The 25,630-nt window shown below is 55.5% G+C and overlaps 16 protein-coding genes across 23 annotated transcripts; 5 read left to right on the top strand and 11 right to left on the bottom strand.

Annotated features, from left to right (window-relative positions):
* Nucleotides 1–3: 3 nt before the first annotated feature.
* On the bottom strand, nt 4–8,501 carry KVP18_000769 (uncharacterized protein; the record flags this gene model as incomplete). Of its 4 annotated transcripts, XM_067950169.1 has the most annotated exons (4): nt 4–780; nt 809–1,566; nt 1,597–8,176; nt 8,205–8,501. In XM_067950169.1, 4 exons carry the CDS (start codon nt 8,499–8,501, stop codon nt 4–6), a joined length of 8,412 nt encoding a protein of 2,803 aa, XP_067810162.1. The 4 variants fall into 4 exon arrangements, with proteins under 4 accessions (XP_067810162.1, XP_067810165.1, XP_067810163.1 ...); XM_067950172.1 differs by lacking the exons at nt 809–1,566; nt 1,597–8,176; nt 8,205–8,501 and having other exon boundaries at nt 4–606; XM_067950170.1 differs by lacking the exon at nt 8,205–8,501 and having other exon boundaries at nt 695–8,164.
* Nucleotides 8,502–8,522: 21 nt separating this feature from the next.
* On the bottom strand, nt 8,523–8,810 carry KVP18_000773 (uncharacterized protein; the record flags this gene model as incomplete). The annotated part of the gene is made up of 1 exon (XM_067950180.1): nt 8,523–8,810. The coding sequence occupies one exon, from the start codon at nt 8,808–8,810 to the stop codon at nt 8,523–8,525; it is 288 nt and encodes a 95-aa protein (XP_067810172.1).
* Nucleotides 8,811–8,857: 47 nt separating this feature from the next.
* On the bottom strand, nt 8,858–9,484 carry KVP18_000815 (uncharacterized protein; the record flags this gene model as incomplete). Its single annotated transcript, XM_067950252.1, has 1 exon — nt 8,858–9,484. One exon carries the CDS (start codon nt 9,482–9,484, stop codon nt 8,858–8,860), a length of 627 nt encoding a protein of 208 aa, XP_067810236.1.
* Nucleotides 9,485–9,534: 50 nt separating this feature from the next.
* On the bottom strand, nt 9,535–10,309 carry KVP18_000781 (uncharacterized protein; the record flags this gene model as incomplete). The annotated part of the gene is made up of 2 exons (XM_067950191.1): nt 9,535–9,734; nt 9,763–10,309. The coding sequence occupies 2 exons, from the start codon at nt 10,307–10,309 to the stop codon at nt 9,535–9,537; spliced, it is 747 nt and encodes a 248-aa protein (XP_067810183.1).
* A 24-nt stretch (nt 10,310–10,333) lies between these two features.
* KVP18_000809 (uncharacterized protein) lies at nt 10,334–11,008 on the top strand (the record flags this gene model as incomplete). Of its 2 annotated transcripts, none has more annotated exons than XM_067950242.1 (1): nt 10,334–11,008. In XM_067950242.1, one exon carries the CDS (start codon nt 10,334–10,336, stop codon nt 11,006–11,008), a length of 675 nt encoding a protein of 224 aa, XP_067810228.1. The 2 variants fall into 2 exon arrangements, with proteins under 2 accessions (XP_067810228.1, XP_067810227.1); XM_067950241.1 differs by having other exon boundaries at nt 10,445–11,008.
* A 47-nt stretch (nt 11,009–11,055) lies between these two features.
* Nucleotides 11,056–12,195, top strand: KVP18_000778 (uncharacterized protein; the record flags this gene model as incomplete). Its single annotated transcript, XM_067950188.1, has 1 exon — nt 11,056–12,195. The coding sequence occupies one exon, from the start codon at nt 11,056–11,058 to the stop codon at nt 12,193–12,195; it is 1,140 nt and encodes a 379-aa protein (XP_067810180.1).
* A 485-nt stretch (nt 12,196–12,680) lies between these two features.
* On the top strand, nt 12,681–13,814 carry KVP18_000811 (uncharacterized protein; the record flags this gene model as incomplete). The annotated part of the gene is made up of 1 exon (XM_067950246.1): nt 12,681–13,814. One exon carries the CDS (start codon nt 12,681–12,683, stop codon nt 13,812–13,814), a length of 1,134 nt encoding a protein of 377 aa, XP_067810232.1.
* Nucleotides 13,815–14,498: 684 nt separating this feature from the next.
* Nucleotides 14,499–16,940, top strand: KVP18_000782 (uncharacterized protein; the record flags this gene model as incomplete). The annotated part of the gene is made up of 1 exon (XM_067950194.1): nt 14,499–16,940. One exon carries the CDS (start codon nt 14,499–14,501, stop codon nt 16,938–16,940), a length of 2,442 nt encoding a protein of 813 aa, XP_067810184.1.
* A 226-nt stretch (nt 16,941–17,166) lies between these two features.
* Nucleotides 17,167–18,504, bottom strand: KVP18_000785 (uncharacterized protein; the record flags this gene model as incomplete). Its single annotated transcript, XM_067950202.1, has 1 exon — nt 17,167–18,504. The coding sequence occupies one exon, from the start codon at nt 18,502–18,504 to the stop codon at nt 17,167–17,169; it is 1,338 nt and encodes a 445-aa protein (XP_067810192.1).
* A 50-nt stretch (nt 18,505–18,554) lies between these two features.
* Nucleotides 18,555–21,324, top strand: KVP18_000770 (uncharacterized protein; the record flags this gene model as incomplete). 3 transcript variants are annotated; one of them, XM_067950174.1, is made up of 3 exons in its annotated part: nt 18,555–18,630; nt 18,658–19,851; nt 19,880–21,324. In XM_067950174.1, the coding sequence occupies 3 exons, from the start codon at nt 18,555–18,557 to the stop codon at nt 21,322–21,324; spliced, it is 2,715 nt and encodes a 904-aa protein (XP_067810167.1). The 3 variants fall into 3 exon arrangements, with proteins under 3 accessions (XP_067810167.1, XP_067810166.1, XP_067810168.1); XM_067950173.1 differs by having other exon boundaries at nt 18,555–19,892; XM_067950175.1 differs by lacking the exons at nt 18,555–18,630; nt 18,658–19,851 and having other exon boundaries at nt 19,942–21,324.
* A 404-nt stretch (nt 21,325–21,728) lies between these two features.
* Nucleotides 21,729–22,058, bottom strand: KVP18_000780 (uncharacterized protein; the record flags this gene model as incomplete). The annotated part of the gene is made up of 1 exon (XM_067950190.1): nt 21,729–22,058. The coding sequence occupies one exon, from the start codon at nt 22,056–22,058 to the stop codon at nt 21,729–21,731; it is 330 nt and encodes a 109-aa protein (XP_067810182.1).
* Nucleotides 22,059–22,101: 43 nt separating this feature from the next.
* Nucleotides 22,102–22,614, bottom strand: KVP18_000823 (uncharacterized protein; the record flags this gene model as incomplete). The annotated part of the gene is made up of 1 exon (XM_067950266.1): nt 22,102–22,614. One exon carries the CDS (start codon nt 22,612–22,614, stop codon nt 22,102–22,104), a length of 513 nt encoding a protein of 170 aa, XP_067810248.1.
* Nucleotides 22,615–22,844: 230 nt separating this feature from the next.
* Nucleotides 22,845–23,375, bottom strand: KVP18_000814 (uncharacterized protein; the record flags this gene model as incomplete). The annotated part of the gene is made up of 1 exon (XM_067950251.1): nt 22,845–23,375. The coding sequence occupies one exon, from the start codon at nt 23,373–23,375 to the stop codon at nt 22,845–22,847; it is 531 nt and encodes a 176-aa protein (XP_067810235.1).
* Nucleotides 23,376–23,381: 6 nt separating this feature from the next.
* KVP18_000754 (uncharacterized protein) lies at nt 23,382–23,918 on the bottom strand (the record flags this gene model as incomplete). The annotated part of the gene is made up of 1 exon (XM_067950129.1): nt 23,382–23,918. The coding sequence occupies one exon, from the start codon at nt 23,916–23,918 to the stop codon at nt 23,382–23,384; it is 537 nt and encodes a 178-aa protein (XP_067810123.1).
* Nucleotides 23,919–24,065: 147 nt separating this feature from the next.
* KVP18_000798 (uncharacterized protein) lies at nt 24,066–24,443 on the bottom strand (the record flags this gene model as incomplete). Its single annotated transcript, XM_067950224.1, has 1 exon — nt 24,066–24,443. One exon carries the CDS (start codon nt 24,441–24,443, stop codon nt 24,066–24,068), a length of 378 nt encoding a protein of 125 aa, XP_067810211.1.
* Nucleotides 24,444–24,462: 19 nt separating this feature from the next.
* Nucleotides 24,463–25,525, bottom strand: KVP18_000825 (uncharacterized protein; the record flags this gene model as incomplete). Of its 2 annotated transcripts, XM_067950269.1 has the most annotated exons (2): nt 24,463–24,828; nt 24,857–25,525. In XM_067950269.1, the coding sequence occupies 2 exons, from the start codon at nt 25,523–25,525 to the stop codon at nt 24,463–24,465; spliced, it is 1,035 nt and encodes a 344-aa protein (XP_067810251.1). The 2 variants fall into 2 exon arrangements, with proteins under 2 accessions (XP_067810251.1, XP_067810250.1); XM_067950268.1 differs by having other exon boundaries at nt 24,725–25,525.
* Between the last annotated feature and the right edge of the window lie 105 nt (nt 25,526–25,630).

Below are 25,630 nucleotides of genomic sequence, written 5' to 3'. Positions count from 1 at the left end.
GTGTTAGATTTCGTGCTGTCCACAGACCGCCCACTCACGTCGAACTGACCATAACAGCTCCGTCGGAGCCGTTAGGGCTAGACGAGACACAGACGCGTCTCCCTCGCTCCACGAAATGATAACATGGTCCATTTCCTTCCGCACATCCAGCAAATCGACCAGGGGAATGGCAAGCGTCACAGCCTCTCCACACAGCAGCATGTAGCCCGTGGAGCTTATTATGAAGGTATGTTCGGAAAGTAGGAATAGCGCTCTGATGAAATCCAGCGAGCCGACAACGTTCCTTCGCGGGTGCTGCAAGTGCGCCCTCGTTAGCAAACCAACAGTGCGAGCCATCCACGCCCGGCTGGCTGGTACCCCGCGCCTCTCAGATCCCGAGACTACTGCGACGTACTGCGGGACGCCGTCCAGCACGTGAATAGCGGACTCTGCGAGTTTCTTGCTGACTTTGTCCATCGCTTGCGCCACGTGCAGCAGGGGTTGGCTGTACTCAGACAACAACGCCTCGAGAGGGCCCAGGACGTCTCGGATGGACCTCTGTACGGACCCAGTGCACCACTGCAATGGCATGAGGACCTTGCGCGTGCCCTTATGGGCGCCGCCCATCAAAAGACTAGCATTACGTAAAAACCTAGACAATGACATTCGGAGAATGATAAGTGGGTCGTTACCCGACTTGATAGACTCAAGGAGGTCAAATCCGAGGGCTAGAGGCGCCCCGAAAAGAACCAAGGACAGCGTGAAACCGAACAAAAGTCGGGCGGCCCAGGCTGGAGAGCCCTGCGTGGAACCTCTTTCCGTCGCTCACCTTCAACCTCTCGAGAATTTGCTCACCGACGACCGGCAGCTTACGCAAGGGGACTATGCTGCCCATGCTTGACGAGAAGTGCAACGCCTCCACCGGCCAAGAGTGCACCTCAGAGAGGGCACCAATCAGTGCTGAGGAAGACGGAAGTGACGGCCTGAAGGACACCCGCATAGGAGCCGCATCCACACGAACGGCTACTACTCCTATAAGGGTGCCGCCTCGAGAGGCCTCAGTGTTAAAAGACGGGACCTCGTTTCGCAGAAGACTCGCCATCTCCATCAGGACCCGCAAGTCCAGGTTTACGTTAACAGGGCCTACCACCACGGTGACCGACTTAAAGAGCACGGCCAGGGAGTCCTCGTCCTCTGCAGGCGTATGAGCCGAGACCATGACCTCGGATTCGAGCTGCAGCGCTATCCTTTCGCCACGTTGAATGTCGAGCATCGCTGGAAATTCCGACCCGCCAGTGGGACAGAGTTCTGGCGATATGAACGCCTTGGGGTCGAAAACTCGTATTCGTTCAGCTTCCAGCGAGACGCTGATGGTATTCTGACGGTTTTGGCCCAGCCTGGCCACTAGCTTGGACACGGCCAGTGTTGCTATATGCTGGGGTACTCGGTACGCCGAGCCTTCCGCGAAGATACCGATAGTTGCATTCATTGTAAGCGTTAGCGAGCCGAATGGAAGCAGTGGTGACGCTACCTCACCAGAGAGCTCGTCTAGCAGCGCGGCGTACTCACTCCGCCGCACTACGAAGACTGTGGTTCGAGCATATGCAGGTGGCTCACATCTCACCAGGATGACCAAGTCTCCTTCGGGCGACTTCAGCACGTACTGACTCACAATAGGAAAACTGGATGACCCAGATGCCGTAAGTGCGCTTGGTTGGACAGGTGGGGTGCAGTCGATGTCTGTGAAGAATCTTAGGTAGAGGCCTGACGTGAGATCCTGCCACCCCCACTCGGGTTCACTGAGCGGTACGGGAACTGCACACCCCTCCTGAATGGCCATAACAGGCACGTCGACTCTCTTCTCAATCAAGAGGCGCCCGGCACGCTCGCCCAGATGGGTCACCTCTTCTAAGACAGCCTTGTTTAGAGACGTCTCACACCAGATAAGGCTGCAGGGCGGGCAGAGAAGGGGCCCTGACACCAGATGCCCAAATCGCACACTGACCGCAGAGCCTGGCAGTCGTAACGACCAAGGATGGGGAGGCCAGCAGTGCACACGAGACGCGGGCGGCAATGGGACGCCATCAACGATGACTTCTTGGGAGGTGTGGTTAACGATTGTAAATCTCGGTTCAATGTGTACCGCCACAAACCGCTCTGACAGGCCAACTTGGTCCAAAAACCACGAGAGAGGGCCACACGACCCGTGGGAGTCCTCCATCAAGTGGATGGTCTGAACCTCGCCCTCACAGACGAGTTCCAGGACGGGACAATCTGCTTGGAGAGGGCGAATCAAATAGTCTCCGAATTCCAAACCCTCCTCCAATGTGGAAAACTCAACTGGAGGAAACTGCAGAACGGAGACACAATCCACACGGACGTAAGACATGGTTAGTTTGACCTCGAAGGGATTCGTCTTCACAGCAACCACATTTACGGATGATGTTTTCCAGAACAAGGGAATTAGAAGACTCTCGCAGTCGGCGGGGCTGGCTGAAGAGAACACTAGTCGCCTGATCCCAGTAAGCCCGCCTTCCAAAAACAAGCTCAGCGCGACCTGCGACGTAAGAGGAGAGACTACGACTCTGGCTCCGGGCTGAAGCTCCATAACTTCAATTGCCAGGGCAGACCCCAGCTCAGAATACTCCAACAAGCCGTCATCTCCAATGAAGTCGACTCTCAAAGGCGATTTGACGACTTCCATCTTCACAGCAAACGGAAGGTTCGAAGTGACCACGAAAGCTTCTACCACGTCGACAGTCCATAGGTTGCCTTGCAACGCCTCCGAGAGCGACATGCTGACCACCTCACCATCGACAGGCTGCGCCATGCCGGCCCTACGCTGGAGAAATGATCCTTGTCGTAACAGGCGACCTGCAGGGAGGGTATAGCTTGGAATGGCCGAGGTAAGGCGTACCGGCTCCTTAACTTCAAGCAGAAGGATACCAGGAGAGAGCGACGGCTCTAGCATCAACCCCAGGCCCGGCAAGTACGTTGGGCCATCAAGAATTCTCGGAGACCACACGATACAGTCGGACGCGACTTCTGTGGATACCTTCAGGCGCGCTTCTTGGCCTGACGGAGACGGGAGGGGCACGGAACTCGCGCGTGGGAGTGCCTGTCGAACTCCTTTGGAGAAATCCAACACCAATCGCTGTCCGGAAGAATTCCTTACTAGAACGCAGTCCTCTTTTTGGATTCGAGCTGCCACAGCGTCTCGAAGATGGCTGGAGTTGAAGAAAATGCGCAACATCAACACCGAACTGCACAGTGCCGAGATGGATGCAGCTGCATTAAGCGAACTAAGAAGCAGCTGTGGGTCGCCGTGGCGATTCACAAGAACGTCGAGAGCCAACGAATCTACCAAGTTATCCGTCAGACCCTTCCTCTTTCCCGTGAGACGGCATAATGGAGCCTTGAACTTCAATCCGTCACTGCTGCAGCTGATGCTGCAGCCAGAGGCTCCGTCAGCCTGTTCCATGGACATGATAGCGAAGGGAATGGCCATGCCCTCGCGCACGGTGTGGAGTACGTCGCGGGAATCCGCTGCCAAAAGCACCTTCAAATCGCCAATCTCCAAGGCTAGGTAAGGAATGAACGCAAAGGGCCCAGCAGGTAAGTGAGTCTCCGACGCAGCATCCGGCAGACTGTCAACCGTCCAGTAGGAGACGTCCAAGCCGTGGAAATTGCCAGACATCGACGTCGCTAGCTTCCCCATCAGCGGTTCCGAGTCAGAGGTATCCTGGCTTGAAAGAGACGCTCGTGATATGGTGTGCTGCGTGTCATCAGCAATTGTAACGGGTGACCAGTCAAAGATCAGTGCCCTAATCCACGGTAGGTCTGAGGACACCAGCTCCACCTGCATAGAGTCCAGCATCACCGAGAACTTCTCGTTTTCCCACGTAACGTCAGCGCAGGGTAAGGTCATGAGCTGCCGGCTGTTGTACTTGTCCGCGATGCCCACGTACACATCCCTGGTAGAGGAGGCCACTGCATCAGGCCAGGAGCCTTTCGCATCAAAGCACGAAAAGGCCATCTCGAAGTGGCCGGGCACTGAGCCACGCACCTGCAACCGCACCGCGGCAAGTCCGATATCCACGTCCATACCAAGGCTGGTCTGCCCCAGCCTGCTATCGGCGCCGCGAAGTGCCAGCAGGGCGTCCACGGTGGCGTGAGACAGCGCGAAGGCAACCGTCTGGTCCACACGGAGGTTAAGCCCAGAGTTCGTGCTGTAGGACATGCGCGAACACGCGTCGTATGCCTCCAACTCGGGTCGCTGTGGGAGTGTCAGCGGAGCCAAGCATCTATCTAGCAAGGACTGCTGTGATGACGGAACTGCTTGGAAGATAGGGCCTGCGGTGCGTTGACCAAGTTGCATGGAGAGACCTCCAACACCTTCTGCCTCGCACCAGCCGAATTGGCCTGTGCAGGTAAATGTGTCGTTACTGAACAGGTCTGCAAGCAGCTTGAGTTTCCCCAGCTGCAGGCTTACAACACCTGGACTTGTCAGGTTGCACTCAGCATTGTCTACGAAGAGCTCCAAGGAGACCAGCTGATCGGGCACGCCTTCTGCCTTGCTTGGTGCCTTGACATCAGCCTCGGGGTCGTTGAAGACTAAGACTGAGTCCAACACACCATCTATGATTCGGCGGACGCTGTCAACATTCCCTGTGAGCCTGGCCTCCCGCGCCAGGATCCGCACCTCCACCGGGTGGTCTGCTGTATACGATGTCGCGCTGAGCCCCAGATGCACCTCGAGCGTGGCTCTAAGAGAGTCCGTAAGCACGACTTCCGGCAAGGACAGCATTAGCACCCTCCGAGGGGCAGCGGGTTGCGAAAGCTCAGTCGTCAAGCGGAGCCCCTGGCTAAGCTCGAACGGCAGCCCCGCAACGATGACTCTGCTGGGCTGCAGCGTCAAACTGTAGTCGTGCATCGCAAGGTCCATCTTGGCGACGAGACGCTTGATCGTAGCCGTGTTTAGAGTGTGGTACCCATCGCAGAAGCAGCGACCGCTGGTAAGAAACTCGGCTACCTCTGGTTCCCAGCCTCGGAGAGGCAGCAGTAACTTAGAGAGTTCAAGGTGGGCCAAGTTGATTGCGGAGTCAAGTCGGACTGGGATATGCACGTCGACGTCCGTGAAATCATCAAGGACGCACAAGGGATGAGGGTCCGGAACGAACGCGGGAATGAACTCCAGCAGCACCCAGAGCAGAATCTCTAGAACATGAGGCATGAAGAAAACGACATCCAGCGAGGGTACCTTGACATCCACTGCCAACGAGCGCCCAGCGTTGAATGGAGAGTAGTAGGGGACGAAGATGAGATCTCCACCCCACCGCCCATCAGAATGAACGCGAAGAGGAGTAACATCTCTGGACTCATGAAGCTCCCTGAGTCCATCAAACCAGAAACTCATATACACAGAGAATCGTCGAACGTCGAGAGAAGCTTCGAGGTCGGTTACTCTGACAGACGCGATTGGCGCCGACCCTGCTGATGGGAGAGCGACCACGGACGCGTCGGCAATGCGAAGACGTAGTTTCACCTCTGAGGAGTCAGCCAGTGCCGCGCGTCGCGGTTCTAGGGTGGGGCACGAGTCTATAGAGAGGCTTGCCGTTGGAGATATGTCCTCGGGTAGAGGCAACGTCAGCAGCCGGAATATCTCGGAGATCAACAGCGGTTGAAAGTTGCACAGAATCGTAGATATGTGTAGGTCCAGCCATATCATTGCACCTTGGAGCATACCGCAGCCCTCATGCCCTGCTAGCCGCACCTCCACCTCCAAAGGGTCCGGACACGCTGCTAAAATTTGGGTGCCTGGGGAGAGCACATTTATGTTTGGCAGATGCATTTGCAAACTGGAAAATAGTGGTTGCCAGTCCCTGTAGAGTAAACTCGCATTGGCCACGTCTGCATAGAGGTACGCGTATGAGGTCTCAGCAGGAGGGGTGTGCGGATGGGAAGTATGCAGCAAACCTCGGCTTGATACGGGTGCCGACCATGTGGGAACTTCAGCATCCACCACCGGCACTCGTACCGCCAGCTTCGCGACAGACAACGCCGCCGTGACTTTCGGTCCGAGGGCCATGAAGGGCTGCGGAGGGTTTCGGGCCCACCGCGGTCCTAAGGTCGGGCATCCTTGTCGAATGGCCCCGGGCAGGGCGCTGAAAGACAGGTCGTCAAAGATGTGGCCTACGCGTTCGGCAGAACCATAATCGCATGACGCGAGAGGAACCAGCAGCTGAAGCCACTGTAAACCACGCAGCACGGCGTACAGATCGGAGAAATTCAATCGGGAACTGGTTTCACCGATGGAGACCTCAACGAAATGCCTCACGGAGTCGGCTGCCGCTTTTAGAGGAGAGCGCCACGGACAGTGTACAGTGAGGGTTGAAGCCGTCACCTGGGATATCTCCAACACTGGCTGTGTCACAGCCAACCGCAGGCTGCCGAGACAGGCCTCCGCCTTCACCAGTGGCGTACTGATAAGGCTGAGTCCCTGGTGGAGCCATAAAGACTGCGTGGGAGAGGCGGCCTCGACTCGAGCACGGAAGATGCCCAGCGAAAGGCGGCAGGTAGGGCCCTTGGATAGTGTCACAGGATGTCCAGGAAAAGTTACCTCCAGGCTGGCCAGGTTGACGGAGATAGGAGCCACAGCCCACCTCGGGACGTCTCTAGCCGACCGAACCTCACTGACGCTCCTTGTAGACCGCACCTCAGTGAAGCCCGTCGCCTCGGACCTGCCGTCTCCAGATGCAACCAGAATCTCGGCATCCTGAAACACTGCAGCCGCCATCTCAGAAAGAGCGTGCAGCGAAGTGCTAGTAAAGTTTACCGCCAAGGGCTCCACATCCAGTCGGACACCGGCGTCGGTGCTCGCCACCTCCACCGCGCGATATGAAGGGGAGCTCAGGATCGAGAGCTGTTCGCCGTCCTCCTTTATAGAGACTGCCACTCCAGCTAGAGTTGTTCGCAGCTGCTCCGGCTCCAGACGTAGAGCTAGCAGTTGCATGCTGAGAGTTACTGATGACTTCGCGGTGATAAAGTCGACCGTGATACATGAGACATTGACCGACAACGTCAAGTTCGACCCGGCGAGTTTGGCGCTTGCAGACTGATGCAGACTCGGTATCATAGAGAGTAAAACGGACTGCAATGCAGGAGAGAGACCATCCACCGCGTCCAAAGCATCAAACCACTCATCTGGCGCTTCTTGCGCATCGAACCACACATCCTCCAAGAGGGCCTCTTTGGAGTAACCCCACCACCACGTGCGACGGGAAGACGTCCGTTGTTGACGAAACCGCCGAGCCACTGCCACAATATGAGCCTTCAACAAGATGGGCAAGGGGAGAGCAGCCTTGAGGTATTGCACCTCGTCGGAGTCGGTGCGTTCTTCGACGACCATCTGTATGTACTGTTCCGTTCTGGCCTTCGCTCTAGACAGGGCCCAGGCTGCTCCGTGTAGAGGGACCGACGGCAGAACCCACAAGTGTTCACAGGGAGAAAAGGCCCATGGAAAGACGGCGGACAGAGGAAGAGCGCCGGAACGGACACGCGATGAAAGCGATATACATTGGGCCGCGTAGCGAAACCAGGCACCCGAGTGGCCAGCCACGGGGAATGGAGGCCGTAGAATGCCCCAGAGGTTGGCGTTCACCTGTCGCATCAGCTGGTCGGTATGACGGCGGTACAGCCGATACACCTCTACCAAGGACCGCAAGACGGAAACCGAGCAACGAGTCTGCAGTTCCACGACGTTCACACTGACGCGTAGCTCCGTTGCCTCCTCCTTCAGCAGCAGCGACACGTCCACAGGGGCGACAAGGTGCGACGCGCACCGCCGTGACAGCAGCTCATTTAACTCTGCATGAGAATACGTGTGGGGACTGTAGACGAGCAGGCTTTCCAGAGGCGCAGCACCGCTATCGCTGAAATAGACGGACACGCCCTTCAGGTCGAGCAGGCGAGTGTCACCGGTAAGCGTGGCCTTCTCGACGTACAACCCGAGTACAAAAGGATTTGACAGAGATACCTCTAGTCGGACGTGGATCCTATTTACTTCAACGTGCATCCTCTGGGCAACGGAGCCGGCGAGGCTGCTGAGCCACGACTCACTCTGAGACGAGTTGTGGAGCTCAAACAGAGCGAGAACTTCGATTTGGTCCAGCAAGCGCTCCCTCATCGAAGCGAACATCTGATTTGGCCCTGTTCTACAATCTCACCGCCGAGGGGTCATTTTGCCCAGATCCTAAATGAAACACCGCGCTGAGCCCCGACATGGTAACGCGCGGTGCGACATCACTAAGCAGCGCCTTGACTCCAAACTCCACACGCAGATGTTCAATGTTGCCGTGGATTAAGGAAGCCGGCAATTCCGTGAAGGCTTCCGGTTTCAGGGACACATGCTTCAAGGCTACGTCTCCTTTGAGCCATCCGATTTCCAAGGTATCCCCTGATATACCTTCCACGTAGTTACCAATCAGAGCATTTAGGAGGCGCGAGGCCGCTAAGGACGTCATACAATTAACTCTTTTGTTCTTTCATTCGCTGACGACAATGTCTGCCTTGTTGGGCCCGCGATTGGTGCAAACCCAGCAACACAATAGACTGGTGCAACAGAACCATTGAATCATCCAGAGAAAGTTGGTGTAGAGTATCGGGTGCTCTAGCACGTTCTGAAGCACAATCGACCAGTCGATGGTGCTGTTGATGACGTCATCCGCATATGTATCCTTATGAAGGTTCAATCGGACGGCTCGGAAGGGCTCCGAGCCGTCGGTTTCTATAGCGTGAGCAAGAGCGACGGCCAGGTTGAGGACTCTCCACATTTGTGTCACGCGCGTAATCTAAGGACTAAACGCCACCAAACACTGTTTCAGCTGCCGTTGTAGCTGGCTCGGGCGAACTTCACCTTGACGTGGTCCTCGAACTCCAAGGCGTGGTCTTCAGCCCAGACGCGCGTGTGAGGGGCCACATCCGCGTACAGTGTGTATATACCCTTCAGCGTGGGGATGGCGTTGCCCAAGTCGGATGCCTGCGAATGTCCAGGTCGAGACAGCCACTCGTACAAATCTGTAGTGGCCACAGTGACGGTAGCTCTAGGTGCAGTCTCGATCAGCACGTCTCGGACCTGCACCACTGTCTTTGAATCTTCGCCGCTCATATGGAATACCATATACTCCTTGGGAGACCGCGCAGGCCGAAATGTGTCCGTGGTGTAGGCGTCCCGCGCTGGACCCTCAATACCACTTGACGTGAGGTAACCAGGTACGGGCCGCTCGAATTTTGTGTCTGCGGAGATAGACTCCTGCGGGATCTGCACGATGTCATCGGTGCCCTCACCCTTCCAGTACTGGAACTTCCAGTCGATGGCGTGGTTGTGATCGTCTACGTCGGGTAGGTACAACTTGTACTGGCCTGCCATCCAGCTGGGGAGCAGTACGTCGTGACCCTGAGGGGGGTCGACGCGAAGCCATCCGGTTGCATAACCTTGTTCAGGCATTATTTCATGTGAAAATGATTTATTTTGTGCGGCATCAAGGTGATTCACAGTTACGATTCTACAGCTTCAATTTCGTCCACCAACTGAGTAATTTCCTCAGCCGTGACGGGTTCCATGCATCCTACAGCCGGCCCCAGCTTCACCTGGTCCGCCCCCTCTATGCGTTTGACGACCACCATCTCCATTGAATGGCCGCCAGCTTCGACGACTTCTAATAGGGCCTGCACTGCCAGCTTTTTGGAGTCGCGGACTGTGTGAGAAGTCATAGGATTTCTTACGGTTCATTTCAGGTCGGTAGTTTTTCTCCAAGAACTCCGTCACGCTCTTGGCGTTGCGTCCTATTGCCTGCGCCTTCCAGGCCGTCAGAATGCCCTGGGGCTCCGTTTGAAAGAGGCCGGGATTACCCGAGGTGTCAAAGCCCGCGATTAGACATGTGAGGCCGAAAGGTCTCATACCTCCCTTAGAGGTAAAAGTCTGTTGCAGACGCGCTATGAACGTAGCAGCATGCTCTACAGATGGCGCGTCCTCCACATTCAAACGAAAAGATTGGCATTCCACACGCGCGCGGTTGACTAAGACCCTGGCGTCTGCCTGTAGACCAGCGAAGGCAAGCACCAGCGAGTCGTCAATCTTGGCGATTTTAGGTCCGCTGTCTGAATCCTTCAGCTTGCTATGCGCCCTTTTCTCCACGGCCAATACCAAATGATCTGCGCCTCGGATCCCCACCGCACAGAATCCCTTTCGAACCGCTTCAGAGGCGTACTCCACCTGAAGAAGATGCCCGTCAGGCGAGAAGACGGTGATAGCACGATCGTAAGTCACCATTGCTTGAAATCAGGATATTCACCCATGGTCCAACCCCTCATAGCGCCATCTGTGCTGGCTTCAGACTTCAGTCAGCTCGCCGTCGAAACCAGGAAGGTGTGCGACGCTGGCGCGGACTGGGTGCATCTGGACCTCATGGATGGCCATTTCGTACCTAATATATCGTTCGGCCCTCCGGTGGTACAGTCTCTTCGCAAGGCATGCCCTGACCTTTTCTTTGATGCACACTTGATGGTGACTGACCCTGGCAAGTGGGTTGCTCCTTTGGCGGACGCGAAGGTCGATTTGGTGACCTTCCATTGGGAAGCTGTTGGTGAATCAATGGAGCGAGCAGAGGCGCTCTGTGAGCACATACGGAGCTACGGTATGAAGGCAGGCATCGTAGTCAAGCCCAAGACTCCAGTGAAACCAGTTTTCCCTTTGATAGAAAAGGGTTTGATCTTTAATCTGCTGATCATGACAGTGGAGCCAGGGTTTGGAGGTCAGTCCTTCATGCATAACATGATGCCCAAGGTCCAGGCCGCTCGGTCGATGTTCCCTGACCTGCACATCCAAGTGGATGGCGGACTGAACCAGGAAACCGCTGCCGTAGCAGTGGAGCATGGCGCCAATGTCATAGTTGCCGGCACTTTCATTTTTCGCGCTGACGATATAAAGGCGACCATTGCAAACTTAAGACAGTGTGCTTCATTCCGCTGACGAGATCAGCGCTGAGATGAGTAAATGATCGTGAAATTACAAAATCGATGGTGGTTTTATTTGGGGATGGGTCTTGGATTTTTAGCGCTTCAGAGGCCGCTTTGCTTGAGGAACTGCTTCGCTTGAGGGAGGCGTCACTGTCGTCCGACGATTCCGACATGTTCGTCACCCCCAGAAGAAGGGTCATATTGTCAGAGACAGAGTCTTCTTGCGAGGCTGCTGAAGAGACCACCCCCAGAAGAAGGGTCATATGGTCAGAGACAGAGTCTTCTTGCGAGGCTGCTGAAGAGACCACCCCCAGAAGAAGAGTCATATTGTCAGAGACAGCGTCTTCTTGTCGCGAGGCTGCTGAAGAGACCTTAAGCAGTAAGAGCGAATCTGAGTCCCAGAGTTCACGGAGTTCCTGGTTGGTCCACGATGTCACATCTGAGGAAGAAGAATATTCGGAGCTGGAGTCGTTTGATACCGCTCCGGACAGGCCCGACAAAAAACATCTGCGAAAGGTCGACCAGATTTCACAGGGAATGGAGTGGTACGCCAAGTTCAACCGGGACGTGTTCGGAAGTCAACTCCCTTTGGACATCAGACTTGAGTGGAAGCCGCGTCTGCTGACAACTGCAGGAAGAGCCAAATTTCGAAGCAAGGTCGGAGGGACTCGGAGCGCTACCATCGAACTCAGCGTGAAGGTGCTGGACAACAGTGAGAAACTACGAAAGACATTGCTGCATGAGATGTGTCATGCGGCGCAGTGGCTCCTCGATGGTCAGATGCGTCCGCCTCATGGCGAGGCATTCCAGAGGTGGGCTTCGATTGCCACTCGGGCGTTCCCACAGTACCGAGTCACTACGACTCACAACTACGCCATTCACAAGCCGCACCGCTGGCGGTGCCAGACCTGTGGGCAGCTTGTCAGTCGCCACAGCAAATCGTTCAAGAATGAGGAGTTTCGGTGTGGAGCGTACGGATGCGGTGGAGTCTTCGAGTATCTTGGCTGGTTCAACAAGGCAGGTGACATGAGGACACCGCGAGCAGTGACTCCATACCAGCAATTCGTTCGCGACAACTACGGACATGTGCGAAGTCGCACTCCCAGGGTCAAGGACGCGATGCAGGAGATAGGAGCTATGTGGCGGAACAAGCAGACTGACGACAGCTACTTGGAGGAAAAAAAGGAATCCATCTTGTAGGATGGTGTCAACTTGAAGTTGCCGAAAGTCTGAGGAGCTTTCTTTTCTATTCTAGGCCAACTGATCGTCTTCGAGTCCCGCAGCCCCGATCTCCTCTCTAGAGACTGCTCTATAACCTCCTTCGCCTTCTTCGCAGGTACTAGCTTTCGTTTACAGGACTTCAGCGCCCGATGCTGCTCGAGAGTTTTCTTCGTCTTGATCACGGCTCTCTGAATGTCTGCATCTAAAACGGGTTCGGTCTGGACCAAAGAGTCCTCCAACCATCTGTCAGCCACCGGCAAAACATTGTAACTTGTTCCTCGAGGCACACGCAAAGATTGAAAGCGCTCTTTACACTCCGGGCAGGAGTTATCTTTCTCCGACCATTGCACCACGCAAGCTTCGTGGAAATTATGACCGCATGGTAGGGACGCGGACTCGGCGAGTGTCAAAGGCTCGAGGCACACGGCGCATCGCATAATACTGTAAAATTTCCGTTGCGACAAATGTTGGCAGAGGAGCCCGACAACGCCTATGGAAACGACGGCAAGCCGCTTCATTATTCATTTATCGCTCCTTCACAGTTGAGGCTGCGATGTTACAAGTGGCCAACAGAAAACTCAAAAGCAGTGGCTATACTTCTTCACGGAATTGACTCTCACGGCAGGTTCTCCTGGTTGAGCAAGCCAGCTCCTGCCAGCTACCAGGACTTCCTTGCCTCACGTGCGCAGCAGCTGCGGGAAAAATGCGATGTGCAAATGGAGGGTCGATCTCCCCCAGAACTTTTGGCTCCAGGCGCTCCTTGTGAGCCTACGTATCGAGCATCCTTCGTCGAGCTGTTGAACCAATGGGGTTACGACGTTTGGTCCATAGACCACCAGAGCCACGGATTATCTGAAGGGCTCCGAGGGTATCGCGGGTACTGGCGCGATCCCGATGGGTTAGCGAGGGACGCCCACTACTTCGTCAACCTAGTACTGGACCAGACGGAGCTGCCATGCGTATGCTTTGGGTCGTCGCTTGGAGGCAACGTTCTGTTACTACTATTACAAATGGGCGAGCTCCGCAGATCACTGAGTGCAGCTGTGTTTTGTGGAGGGATGTTCTGCCTCGACTCACGCAGGGAAAGCCTTCCTTACAGTGCTCTGAAGTACGCAGTGAAAGGCCTCAGCCACTGCCTTCCTCAGGTGGTGCTCTCTAAGGAGTCCACAGCTGAGGTCTACCCCTGGATATATGACTACACTCGTCCTGATCCCTACCACAATCAGGCTGTGGGGTCGAGGGCCGCCGTGATTGAAGCTCTCTTCGCCATGACCGACCTCATCCATGACTTCTCCAACTGGTCGGACCTACAGTGTGAGCGGTTTCTGGTCCTTCACAACAAACTAGATCCCGTGTGCGAGTTGCGCGGTGCTCTGGCCGTCTATGACAAGCTGCATGAGGCTCGTAAAGATGTCCAACTGATAGTGTGTAACAGCACTCACAGAGATTTCGAGTGCTCTCGAAATTTGAAGCCATTCTCCGTTCCGATGCTGGAGGGCATCGATGTAAGCCACGTCCTCATCGGCGACCCTGACCTCAAGATGATCATCGATCATGCCGTCGCACCATTTTTGCACAATGTCACAACTTCGCGTTAAGCAGCTTAGAGAGCTCTGGCAGCTTACTCTTCCAGTATTCTTCATTCAGTGCCAACCCGGAAACCAACTCGAGGTACTTTTTCTGAGCCTCACGAGCACTTAGGTGCTCATGCGTTTTGAAGCGATTCCTGCAAAAGATTCCTTTGACGCCTGTAATCTTGGGTGTCTGCCCGACGCCTATCTTGTAGAAGGCGTACATATCCAGCTTCGTTTTGTCTTCAGGGTCAGCGGCAGCGCCTTTATCACGGATCCATTCCGTAACTCTGTTGAATACCCCCTCGGCAACCTTGTCATCAGCCTTTGCGGCTTGATCCATGAAGCGTCTCACTTCTTCCAGAACGTTTTTGGGCTTCTCGCTCATATGTTTAGTCGCAGTAGTAACAGTATTCGCACCAACGGCAGCCACGCCACCTTTGTTTCCATGTTTTTTACCAACACCTTCCTTGGCTCCACGCAACTTGAGTGGGTCCACCACAGCTACTTTCATCAGTAGAAGGGCTCCCAGAGCATCCGGAATCCGAGGTCTGGCCAGCAACTCCAATCGAACCATGAATTTTTGAAAAACGAGGAATGTGCGTATTTGATAGACTGTTGTGATCTTTGCTGTTTTAACCAACACCAACCCATCCCGATCACTCGTGGCTTGCAAAGAAATGAACCTTGACCCTTGTGTAAATCCCCGAAATGACAAGCATGGAGGAGCAGCTCACTCTAGAGATCCGTCCTGCAGTCCGCACACGCAAGGCAGAGGGCGACATATGCCGCCTCTCCGACCGCCTAGTCGAGGACATGGAACCAATTGAGTTGGGTATTGAGGAAAACGCCGCTGAGGAGGAGTTCGACTGGAAAGACGACGGATCGGTATATCCCCAAGAGATCTCGGCACTACCCATTCATGCTGCCAAGGAGCGCGTTTTTCAGGCACTGGTCGACTCCCGACTTACCGTTGTCATCGGTGATACAGGCTGCGGCAAATCCACACAGATCCCGCAGATTTTAATGGACGCCGGGAGCACGTGGGCAGACGCCGCGTTCAGCGCTGGCGCCGGCGCAGTGCAGGTCTTGGTGTCACAGCCACGTAGAGTTGGCGCCATCACTCTGGCGCATCGAGTCGCGTGTGAACGAAACTGCACCCTAGGAGGTGAAGTGGGTTACTCGGTGCAGTTTGCGCAGCAGGAGGGGCCGGAGACGCGACTGCGGTACTTCTCCGACGATTGCCTGATTCGAGAATGGAAAGCCATAGTCGCGGACGCATCAAGGCGGTACATCGTCGTTCTCGACGAGGCCCATGAACGTTCGCTGTACACTGACATCCTCGTGGGCCTTGTTAAGCAGGCCTTGTTTGGTGATCTGCCCCTTGAACATGTGAAGGTGGTGGTCGCCAGCGCCACTCTCGATGTAGAGGAGTTCGCCAAATTCTACAACAACGCCCCAGTAGTTCGTGTTGTAGGGCGCTGCTTCCCAGTGGACACCGTGTACGCGCCACCCACGCAGATGCTCGTGGGAGGTGGAGCCTCTCGTTTGATGTCCTTGAAGCAGCGCGTAGACGCCGTAGTCAACGCTTCGGTGCGGCTGCACGTTACCAATGTCTGGGAGCCCCCTTCGAACTACGATGCAGCGGGCGCTGAGCGCCCTCCGCATCCCGGCCATATTCTCGCGTTTGTCACTGGACAGGACGACTGTGAGGCTTGCTGTAAGCTAGCCTACGAGCTGCTGAGCCGCTTGGACTACGCACCTACCTGCTTGGTCATTCCGCTTTACCAGGAGTTAACCCCAGCTCAGCAGGCCCAGGCCTTCCACGACGCGCCCCTTGGCGTCCGAAAGATCATTTTCGCAAGCAACATAGCCGAGACGTCAATCACCATCCCAGGCGTTACAATGGTGGTGGACGCTGGCCTCACCCGGGTTCGATCAGTCAACGCCAAGACGGGGCTGGAGGCCCACCCCGTCGTGCAGATCAGCAAATCTGAGGCCATACAGCGGGCTGGCCGCGCTGGGCGAACGGAGCCGGGGCGCTGCTTCCGGCTATACTCTGAGGAGCACTACGAACGGCTGGCAGGAAGTCCCAAGCCGGAAATTTGCCGATCTGAGTTGTCCAGCGTGGTACTTTCATTGAAGAGCTACGGGGTGGGGAATGTAGTACGTTTCCCCTTTCTGTCGAGTCCGAACAAATCGCAGTTGGTGGCTGCGCTGAAGAAGCTCTACCTTCTCGGTGCTGTCACGGCGGACAGCGATCTAACCAGTCTAGGCCGTCTGATGGCTCAGCTACCACTCAGACCTGAATACGCAAGGTCCATAATTCTATCCGAAAGGTACCTTCCCGATCTCACTGACGACGTGATCTCCGTCGTGTCAGTGTTGTCATCCGACAAGCTCTGGCTCAAGCCTCACGACGCCACTGGGCCGCTTTCGGAACACCATCAATTCCGTCACTACAGTGGGGACCACCTGCTGTTGCTGAACATCCTCACCGACTTCCAGGCCGTAACAGAGAGTGACGCCGGAACCTGGTGCGATAGGCACCGAATTAGGCTTCGCGCCCTGAAGCAAGCGGGTTCAGCTCGAAAACAACTCCGTCAGGTGGTAAGAGATCTACAAAAGCAGATTAGAGAAGCACAGGTGTCTGAGGAGGAGCTAGATCTTCTCCGACAAGCCAGAGGATGGCGAAGCGCGAGCCAAAAGCTTTTGATGCTCTTATCGTTGGGGCTTCAGAGTCATGTGGCGCGGCCCTCCAAGGGGGGCACGTGGATGGCTGTGTTCGAGGCAGTCACAGCCGTTCCCGCAACGGACAGCTCTCTGTGGCTTCGTGACAGGCGGGGGAGAGTCTACGTTCAGGAGTCTGATTGGCTGCTCTTCGACGAGATAGCAGGAGAGAAGGAAGCCGACAGGTTCGGCATGCTGCAGACTGTGTCGATAATAGAAAAGGAGTGGAGTTGTGTGCGGCACCGACTGGAGGGTCTGGACATCCGCCGTCTGCTAGGGCTGGACGCAATCGAAGCCAAGCCTGTGTTCGGACGGGCGGATCTCCCTCAACTGGAGCAAAATGAAGACGAGTTCCAGAAACTTGCTGAAGAAGCGAAGGCTCGCTACACAGAGCGAAAACGTCAAAAGCTTGAGTCACGGTAACTGCCAGCCCGAGAAATGAGGTCCGTCACCGATAGGCGTTCCCCTACGCGTTGTCGAGTCAGACTCCCTGCGAGCTCCACCAGACGTGGCCGTGGCCGGAAGGCCTGTGGCCGGTCACGGCGTAAAGGTGGCAAGTCATCCATGAATTTTACGAACATCCGCGAATACCGACGAATGGCTGAATGAGACATCGAGGACAGACTGCATGCGAACATCCGCGAATACCCTACAATCGGCTTTTGTATGACAGCTGCCGCCATGACGCCGCATCCCATTGCACGGAGGTCAGAGTTCCAGAACGACCATACAACCCTGGTGACCACCCCACTCTGGACGCCAGAGGACAATCACAGAGTGTATCCATGTGGGAGTTGAGGCAGGAGGCAACTCTAGCATCGTCGATGGCAACGGCGGCCTCGAGGTTGCGCTTTGCGGAGATACGGTCCCAGTTGTTGGAGCCAATCATCGCCCAGCGTCCATCTACCGTAGTCCACTTAGAGTGGCAATGCTTCGCAACCGAAAAGAAAGCTTGAACGTTGCGAAACCGCATGTACGTCTTCTGAATCTGAAACAGAGTCCCGAGCGAGTCGCCTAAGACGTCGGACCCGCCTGAAAGGTAGAGTGACGTCGGAACGCCTCGAGCAGCGGCAGCCACTAGTGCCTTCTTCAGAAAGAAAGGCGGAGAGAAGTAGGAGGTCGTTACACGTACACTGCTTGCGGCGTTACGAACTGCGATCTCGAGAACCTTCGTGATGCACCGGCGATGTGCATGGGGGTTGTTTGTGAGAAGCTGCAGGCGGACGTCCTTGAAAACCTTGCCATAGGCCGGATCCAAAGCTAGTGGCTGATCTGTCGGTCCTGCGGGTAGCTGGACGCCTGCTAGCCCGAAGGACTCCTTCAGCGCTTCCTCCAGTTGAGCCGTGACGGGTCCCACGACCCGAAGGCCGGCTTCAGTGTTCGTTCCAGAGCCGCCTGCAGTCGGGCTGAATGCTTCGGACGCGATATTCATGGAGCCACAGAACCCAGCAGCATCCGCGACCAAGGTTTTCCTGTGATTACGAAAAGTTAGAGGCAAGGGCAGCAAGCGCGACTTTGTATGGCAGTGGTCGCAGGCCAGGTACCTGGCCGGATTTCCGGCTGCCTTGTGAGGAAATAGCATCTGTTTCATGAACGAAAAAGCGATGGCAGCTCGACCTCGGTTGCTCGCTAACGAATTGAACATGACAACGTCCACTCCGGCGTGTTTCAGGTCCTTTAGCAGCCCCTCAGGCATGCGGTACGACCCCAACCAGTCACACAGCAGCCGAACGTCGACGCCACGGCGGGCGGCAGCTGCCAGCTTCCCTGCGGTGCGTTCCGCCGCCGGAGATCCATCGAATACATAGGTTTCCATCCAGACGCGTTGGTGAGCTGCGTCGATTGCGTTGTGGACGTCCGCTAAGCACTCATCGGCAGAAGTATACAAGGTAACGTGGTTGCCAGAAGAAAAAGGACTGTGCTCCGCCATCGACGCCAGCACCGATCTCCACTCGCGGCGCTTAAGACGGGAACTGAGACGGTCCATATTGGGCTTTTTGGTTCTGACTGTCTGGTACCATTTATAAGACTTTTCAGATGGCCTCTGATGATGTTGAGAAGCTCATGGACCAGCTGGCGCAAGCCAGAAAGGAGATCCTCCATCTCAGACAAGGTACGCCCTGTATGGTTCTTTACACAGCTGCGCGGCACTCTACAGGTCCTCAGAAACTAGTCAACAAGGACACTGAAGAGGAGCTTAGGGTGCTCCTCGAGTCTCGCGAAACGCAAGTGAAGTTATTGATGGAGGACGTAGACCGTTCCGCAGCAGAAAGCAAGCGGGTACAAGCCTTGGAGGCGGATCTCGATCGCAGACGACAGGCATTCGAAGCCGAATTAATTGCGTTCACCGAACGCCGGGATATGTCGGTACAGCGAGCCAAGACTACGGACGACAGCTTCCACTCCGCCTCAAGCGAGGCACATGTGGATGCCAAGGCGCAGGTGGATGTAGAATTTCAGCGGTTCGAAGAAATCCGGGCCGCGTTTGAGTCTGAAGTAGCGTTGTTCCATATGAACAAAGACAGTTGGGAGGCGGAAAAACGGCGAATGCAGCAGCAGATTCAAATGCTGGACGGGATCGAGACTGCGCGAGAAGCGCTGGAAGTCGAACGAGCGGACTTTAAGCGGCTCCAAGACGAGATGCAGTCTAAGACCAGCGAGTCGTCGCTGCCTGAAGGCGTTTTAGCTAACGACTCCTGGACTCTCGAGAAGATCGCGGCGTCCGCCGAGCTAGCACAGGCAACCCAGGAGCGGCAGGCGGCTAACGCGGCGATGGAAGCTCTGGAGGTCCAGCGCACAACCCTTGAAGACAGCGTGAGCCAGTGTGCTGCTGAACGAGCCGAGGTCGCCGAGATCCGCGCTGAATTTCTAGAGGCGAAGGGAGGACTTGACGCCGATAGAGAGCAGTTGGAACGTGAGAAAGCGGTACTGGCAGCAGAGTGGAGTGTTCTTGGCGAGGAGCGCAATCAAGCGGTTGCTGCGCGGGCTGTATTGGCCAAGGAGCAAACTTCGCTAGCAGAACAGATGTCGCGATTGGCGCACACGCAGCGTTGTCTTGACGATGAACGAGCTCTCCTTGACGCTGAGAGACGGGCTACCCCAATGGCTACCCATCCTGACGAGGAACAAACTGCAGAGGAACAGACTGCCGGCGACACTGCCTGCGCCCCAAACTGTATTGACTTCAGACCGGAAGAGGAACTGCCAGTTGCAGGTGCAAACAATCTCGTGTCCCGCATAACCGCAGCTTTGGGGGTAGCTGACCTGGCCGCGGCAGTCGAGAAGGCGAAGGCCCTGAGTGAGGCCTGTGCCAGCTTGGAGGAAAGATGCATGAGTGAGAGACTAGGGCCAGTCGGACACAGACCACGCCTCTGAGCTTGAGTCGTCAAAGGAACAGTTGACAGCTGCGCTGCGCGAGGCTGAGATGGCCAAGAATAGTAAGACGGAGATCTTGAAGAGGATCAAGGGGAAGTTCGAAAGTCTCAACAGAGAGAATGGAGAACTGAAGCGGCAAATCGACGATCAAACGGAGGTCATTGACAGCTTGAACCGCACAGTGGTGAATAAGGAGGAAGAGATCTACAGGAACGGTGGACCTGATGCCTTGAAGGAGTTGGAGGGCACCAAGGCTGAGCTGGAATTTCTGAGGAGCAGTCTTGATCTGACCGATGCTTCTGTAAAGGAGTCGGTGGAGCTAGGGGGACAGCTGTGGTGTCTTCTAATGAAATCCAGTGGAACACAGGTCGTCATCGCGGCGAGCGAGATCTCAACGGATGTGGAGTTTCCCAAACCCACCTATAGTGACTTACAGGAGGAACTGGATTCGCTGCGGAGGGAGAGCGCTCTGAATGTGTCCGAGTATGAAGAGCAGTTGAAGGCGGCCCATGAGAACTTCGAGCGCTTCAAGAATCGGTCATCTGCCATCACCAAGCAAAGCGCCTCCTACCAAAGCCTCAGCGCGGTCAGAGGCGAACAGGTGTTGGCCCTCGAGAGGGAGATTGAGGAGCTTAAGACGGATTTGGCCAATGCACAGCAACCAGGGGACTGTACTCGTGAACAGGAACTCGAGTCGTGCTTGGAGGAGAACGAGCGGCAGGCAGTGAGCCTGAACGCTCAAGTATCGCTTCTCACTGAGCAGTTGGCCAAGGCGAAATCGGACGTCCACTCTGTAGAACACGCCGAACTGCGAAAGCTGCGACACGAACAGTCACAGAACGAGGGTCAGATCGCGTCACTGGGGGAGAGTCTCCATACGTATGCTGAGAAGATCACCGAGTTACAGAATAAGCTGCATGTGGAGCGTACGGCGAGCCGCGCACTGGCTTCGGACCTTGAAGCGTTGCGGCTTAAGGCGGAGACACCAGGTCCCTCCGTTGTCCTAGAGGCGGTATCTCCGCTTACAGAGCCCGGGTCGGAACCTGAAACTACGGAGAACGTCCACTTTCTTGCATCGGATAATCAGTCACGTCGCCTTCGGGATAGCTTAACGAAGCTGGAAATTGAATTGCAAGACACTCGCTCAGAACGATCCATGATGCACGAGCAGGTGAAGCTCTTGCAAGGGGAACTGCGCAACGCGGAGGCTGTATCGAATCTGCATTCCAGCGTCAACACAAAGCCGGTCAACGCTGAGTACCTACGGAACACCTTAATCCGCTTCCTTGAGACAGGCCGCATCACTTCTTCGGAGCACGAATCGCTGGTCCCCGTAATCTGCCACTTGCTAAGCGTCAGCGCTGAGCAAGCTAAGACTATCGAGGAGAAAAGACGCGCGAATGCGGGGTTCACCAGGTTTTTCGGACTCTAGAAGATCAAAAGGTCGTGGTTTGCCAAACTCGCGTTGAGGAATATCTGGTCGTAGTGCGGGACGTGAGACTTCACTCGAGACGCTCCACAGAACCAGGCACGCTCCGACTGCAACCGAAGTCGGATGTGGCTGTTGTCCCAGGGAAGGTCTTCGCGAACTAACTTCGGCAATGAAGCCACGTTCATGGTATTCTTGCGACATGTCTTGTGGATGAGGTCCTCGATGTTCCTCGCTCGAAACTATGTAAAGGACCCGTCGCAACTTACTGGGACTACCGATCCGTGGCACGCGCTCTTGGGAAGCGTCGTCAGCTGAAGGCGCTTGGGACGCTTGTGCTGGCTTCGTTCCAGGTCCAACTGGTAGCAAGTCAGCGTTGACACACGAAGTACCAGCGCCGAGACTGTTTAGCCGCTATGCCAAACCTTACAGTGCGTGGGGCCTGGGGTACTCTTGATGAAGGCCTCGAACGCGCCAAGAGACAGCTGCCGCGGCTGTTCGAAGTAGAAAGACTCGGGGTCGTTCACGACCACATGCAACAGCACAGTTCTCTCAAGTTCGGTGTCATCGACCATAGGCGAGTGCCACACTCTCATCGGCGATTCTGACAGCCGATGGTCGATGAACTCGTCGAAGTAGGTTGGTGGTTCTGCGCGCTTTGCGGGATCCGCTGTGCATCCCGCCTTGTCAATCCAGTGAGCAGAGGCGGTCACCAGGGCCCAGCAGAGAGATAGCATGCCGGCGGCGGTTTTTATTTCGATGTCTACATAACACAGTACACTAGTTTCGGCTTAGATAGCTCTCGAGGAGGACCAGCTGCAGAGTCTCGTTACGCATGTGCGGTAGGTAGCCGTCTATGTCCACACCAGCTGGCACTTCAACGTAGCTGCCTCGCTTCTCCTCCTCGTGCACTTGGGGAATACGCATGTACATGACGACGTCGAGCTGCACGGGTTTCAGCATCCTTTCAGACTTGTCCACGTAACTGTAAGCATGTACTTGCCCGTTCAGCTGGTGGACTTCGTCGTCAGGGATGGGTCCGATGTTGTAAGTCTTCTCATCAATCACCGACTTTGCGTGGGGTACCACCCTCTGCTGCAGGATGACCACGGGCTTAGTCACCGGATTCTCCTTCACCACATACCCAGGCGGCGCTCCCGACCTAGCCTGACTCGGCGCCTGGCTCCTGGCCTGGCTGGGAGCTTGGCTGTGGTGCTGGCTCCTTGGTTGGCTCGGCGGAGCTTGACTAGCAGGGCGGCTTGTGTGCACGCTCGCGTGCTGGCTTGGGTGCATGCTCGCGTGCTGGCTTGGCTGTTGACTTGGGTGTTGGCTTGGGTGTTGGCTTGGGTGTTGGCTTGGGTGTTGGCTTGGGTGTTGGCTTGGGGGCTGACTCATGATCGTTACAGCACCCGGAGTCGGCGGCTGCGAGGCAGAATGGTGAGAGGCCAGGGGCGTTTGTGAGCGCGAGGCAGCATGAGCTGAAGGAGCTCCGGAGGCATGTTGGGAAGCTTGTCCACTCATATCTATGATTTTGACACGTCACCGAATCGCTTCGCTACGTCTTTCTTAACTTTGAACTTTCGCATTGTCTTCGAATTCAGAGGTACAGCATCCAGAGACTTGCCTAGAGCCTTGTTCTTTTGGCTGTCAATCGCACGGTCCTGCCACCGCGATCGCTTTACACGTATTGGCCGTGTTCCTACGTACTTCAGGTGCATCTCCTTCATTGCCGCTAGCATGTCCTCAGGTTTTCCGAATGAGACGAAGCCATATCCTTTCGATTTGTTGGTGCGTTTGTTTCGAACAACCTTGGCCCTCTGGAACGATGAGTAAGGTCGAAACGCAGTGCAGAGAGCTTCGTCGGTCACCTCGTTACCGAGGTCTCCTACAAAAATACGGTAGTCGTCTTCAGGCCAATCTAACAGCGTGGAGTCGTTCCAGACGACGCCTGCTGCCTTCCGCAGACACTTCTTTGCAGCGTCCTTCTCCTTGGGTTTAGACTCCGCACCGACCAAGCGATCGGCACAGTATGCGGGTGCGGCCGGTCCGAACATAAAATTTCACATTTGCATACTTCCTGCGAGCAACGCAAGGCGGTTAACCAGCGCCTCAAATGGATGGGCGTTTGAATCATTTTTTCCCTGGTCTGTGGTCGGGTTCGGGAGCCGGCTGTCAGCACAGAGCATTGAGAAATAGTCAGGTCGTCGGTTTCGGGGACTCATCATGTAGGGGAGGCCCTTTGACTCCTCCATAGATGGGTCCGCCCCTCTTGCCGTAACAAAGAGCTCGCTATCGAACAGTTCGCTATCGAACAGTTCGCTATCTTCCTGGCGAGCCAGAGCCTCATCAGAGTTGCTCCTGATATGAGGCCTCGGTCCTTCATGGCGAGCCAGAGCCTCATCAGAGTTGCTCCTAATATGAGGCCTCGGTCCTTCAAACTCAGTACTCTTCGCCGAGCGGGTTCGGGTGCGAGCTGCTTGCCTTAACCTTAAACACTCCAGACTTGCAAGGTACTCCGCGTCAAAGGACGACGACTCTTGATGTGGCAGGTACTCCGCGTTGAATGAAAGTGCCCTATCCGGTCCACCCTCCAGCATTTTGACTTTCCTGCGGCAAAGAAGGTGTCCTTTGGAGCTCTCGCGCACCTCGACGACCTTTGCGATTACGTCGGGTATGTTATGGATATCAAGGTCTTCCAGCCAATGTTGAATGCGGCCAAATCTGTGTCGGAGTCTTCTTGCGACTCACTTCTCCAAACAATTGGAACAGATGATCTTATACATAACGCTATCATGGACCTTGACGAAAGATCGGCAGCAGTGAGCGCAACAAAGGACACCGCACGTGCGGCAGTGGTGTCTCCTGAACAGGAAGGAGAACTCAGACCCACAAATGGAACACATGTCGCTATCAACGTCCCAAAGACTGCTAGGAATGGAATCCGGTGGAAACCTGGAGAAGCCAAGGAGAGGGTCCCACTGCATCTCGCCTGAGAGCGAGGGCACCACAGTCAGACGAGGCTCGGATGGATGACGAATCAGAGTTCCGTTCCTTAGGTCTCTTACGGCTAGTGCAAGCTGATCGAGAACTACAATCAGCTCATCGTAGTGCTCCCGGTCCATCAATTCACACAATATGCGATCACACCACTTCGACTTCGGCTGTGTGCAGGTACTGCCGCTCAAGATGAAGGGCGTACACTGCGGAGGTGATGACCACTATAATGGCTCCGGTCACCCCCACAGCCAGACTAAAAAACAGAATCGTGTGCCTCTCGGGACACAGCAGAAGGCACACAGCGAATGTCACCGTCCACATGGAGCCTGCTAGACACAACACGTAGGGGAACTTCCGGGTCGTAGTAGAGGCCTCGTTTAGCGCAGGGGAATGGATCGGCGGCTCTTTAGAGAGCAGAAGCGCGAGAGTATTCTTCATGGGATAGTAGATACCCATTCTGTAGGAGGATAGCACAGACATCATCAGGGAGAATGCGATGTTGAATGAAGTCTGAATGATACCCAGAACTGGCTCTCACATAGAAATCCCTGCCGTAGGTGGCCAAAAACAGGGCCGATACAATAGCCTGAGGTATGTCCTCGAAGACTCGCATGATTAGCTGGTAAGTCCAGAGGAGACGCTCGAACATGAATAGTGCGGTCGGATCCGACTCGCCAGAAAGCCGGACTTGCCGCAGCGCAACAAAAGGACGGAATAGCCACCGGCTTTCAGCTCCGATGCGGTGATAGATTATGAACTGCCTTGTGCTGTACAGAATTACGGATAGGACGTAGATGTTGGTTAAACACACCAGCGCAATGAGACCCGTCTTCCAGCTGGCTTGTCCGCGATGCACGCTGATTGCCACCTTGATGAGGAAAAGGAAATCATTCACAATATCGAACTCCTCCAGAGCTTCCCATAAGGTGATGCGCCCCTGTGTCGCAATCACCTTGTTGCAGGGTTTGCGAGAGTACATATGGCGAGTGATGGTCCACAAGTAGACGGACCAAGACGCATCGTGTGGAACGATGGTTTGGGCGGCTTCGGAGTCCTGAACGATCAGCGGTCGTTCGTGCTCCAACCACTCATGCTCAGTGACGTGGGCCCATTCCTGAGAGCTAACCCTTGGTGTAGGTTCTTGGGTGTGGCTCTCTAGGAGCTGGTCGAATTCCGACATGCTCGACGCCGCGTCAGACGCCGCCATTCTTCCTGTATTCCTGCGATTTCGCTGTCCGGATTTTGCCGGCGCATTAGGTGACACCAAAAGCTCATGACTAACGTCATGTGCGTCGGTACGTTATTATCGGTC

Source organism: the organism of the source record quoted next (assembly GCF_019968955.1).
Source record: "MAG: Porospora cf. gigantea A chromosome Unknown PgA_NODE_2_length_148957_cov_356.986, whole genome shotgun sequence".
Classification (NCBI taxonomy): Eukaryota; Apicomplexa; class Conoidasida; order Eugregarinorida; family Porosporidae; genus Porospora; species Porospora cf. gigantea A.
This window is presented reverse-complemented; position numbering and strand designations above follow the sequence as displayed.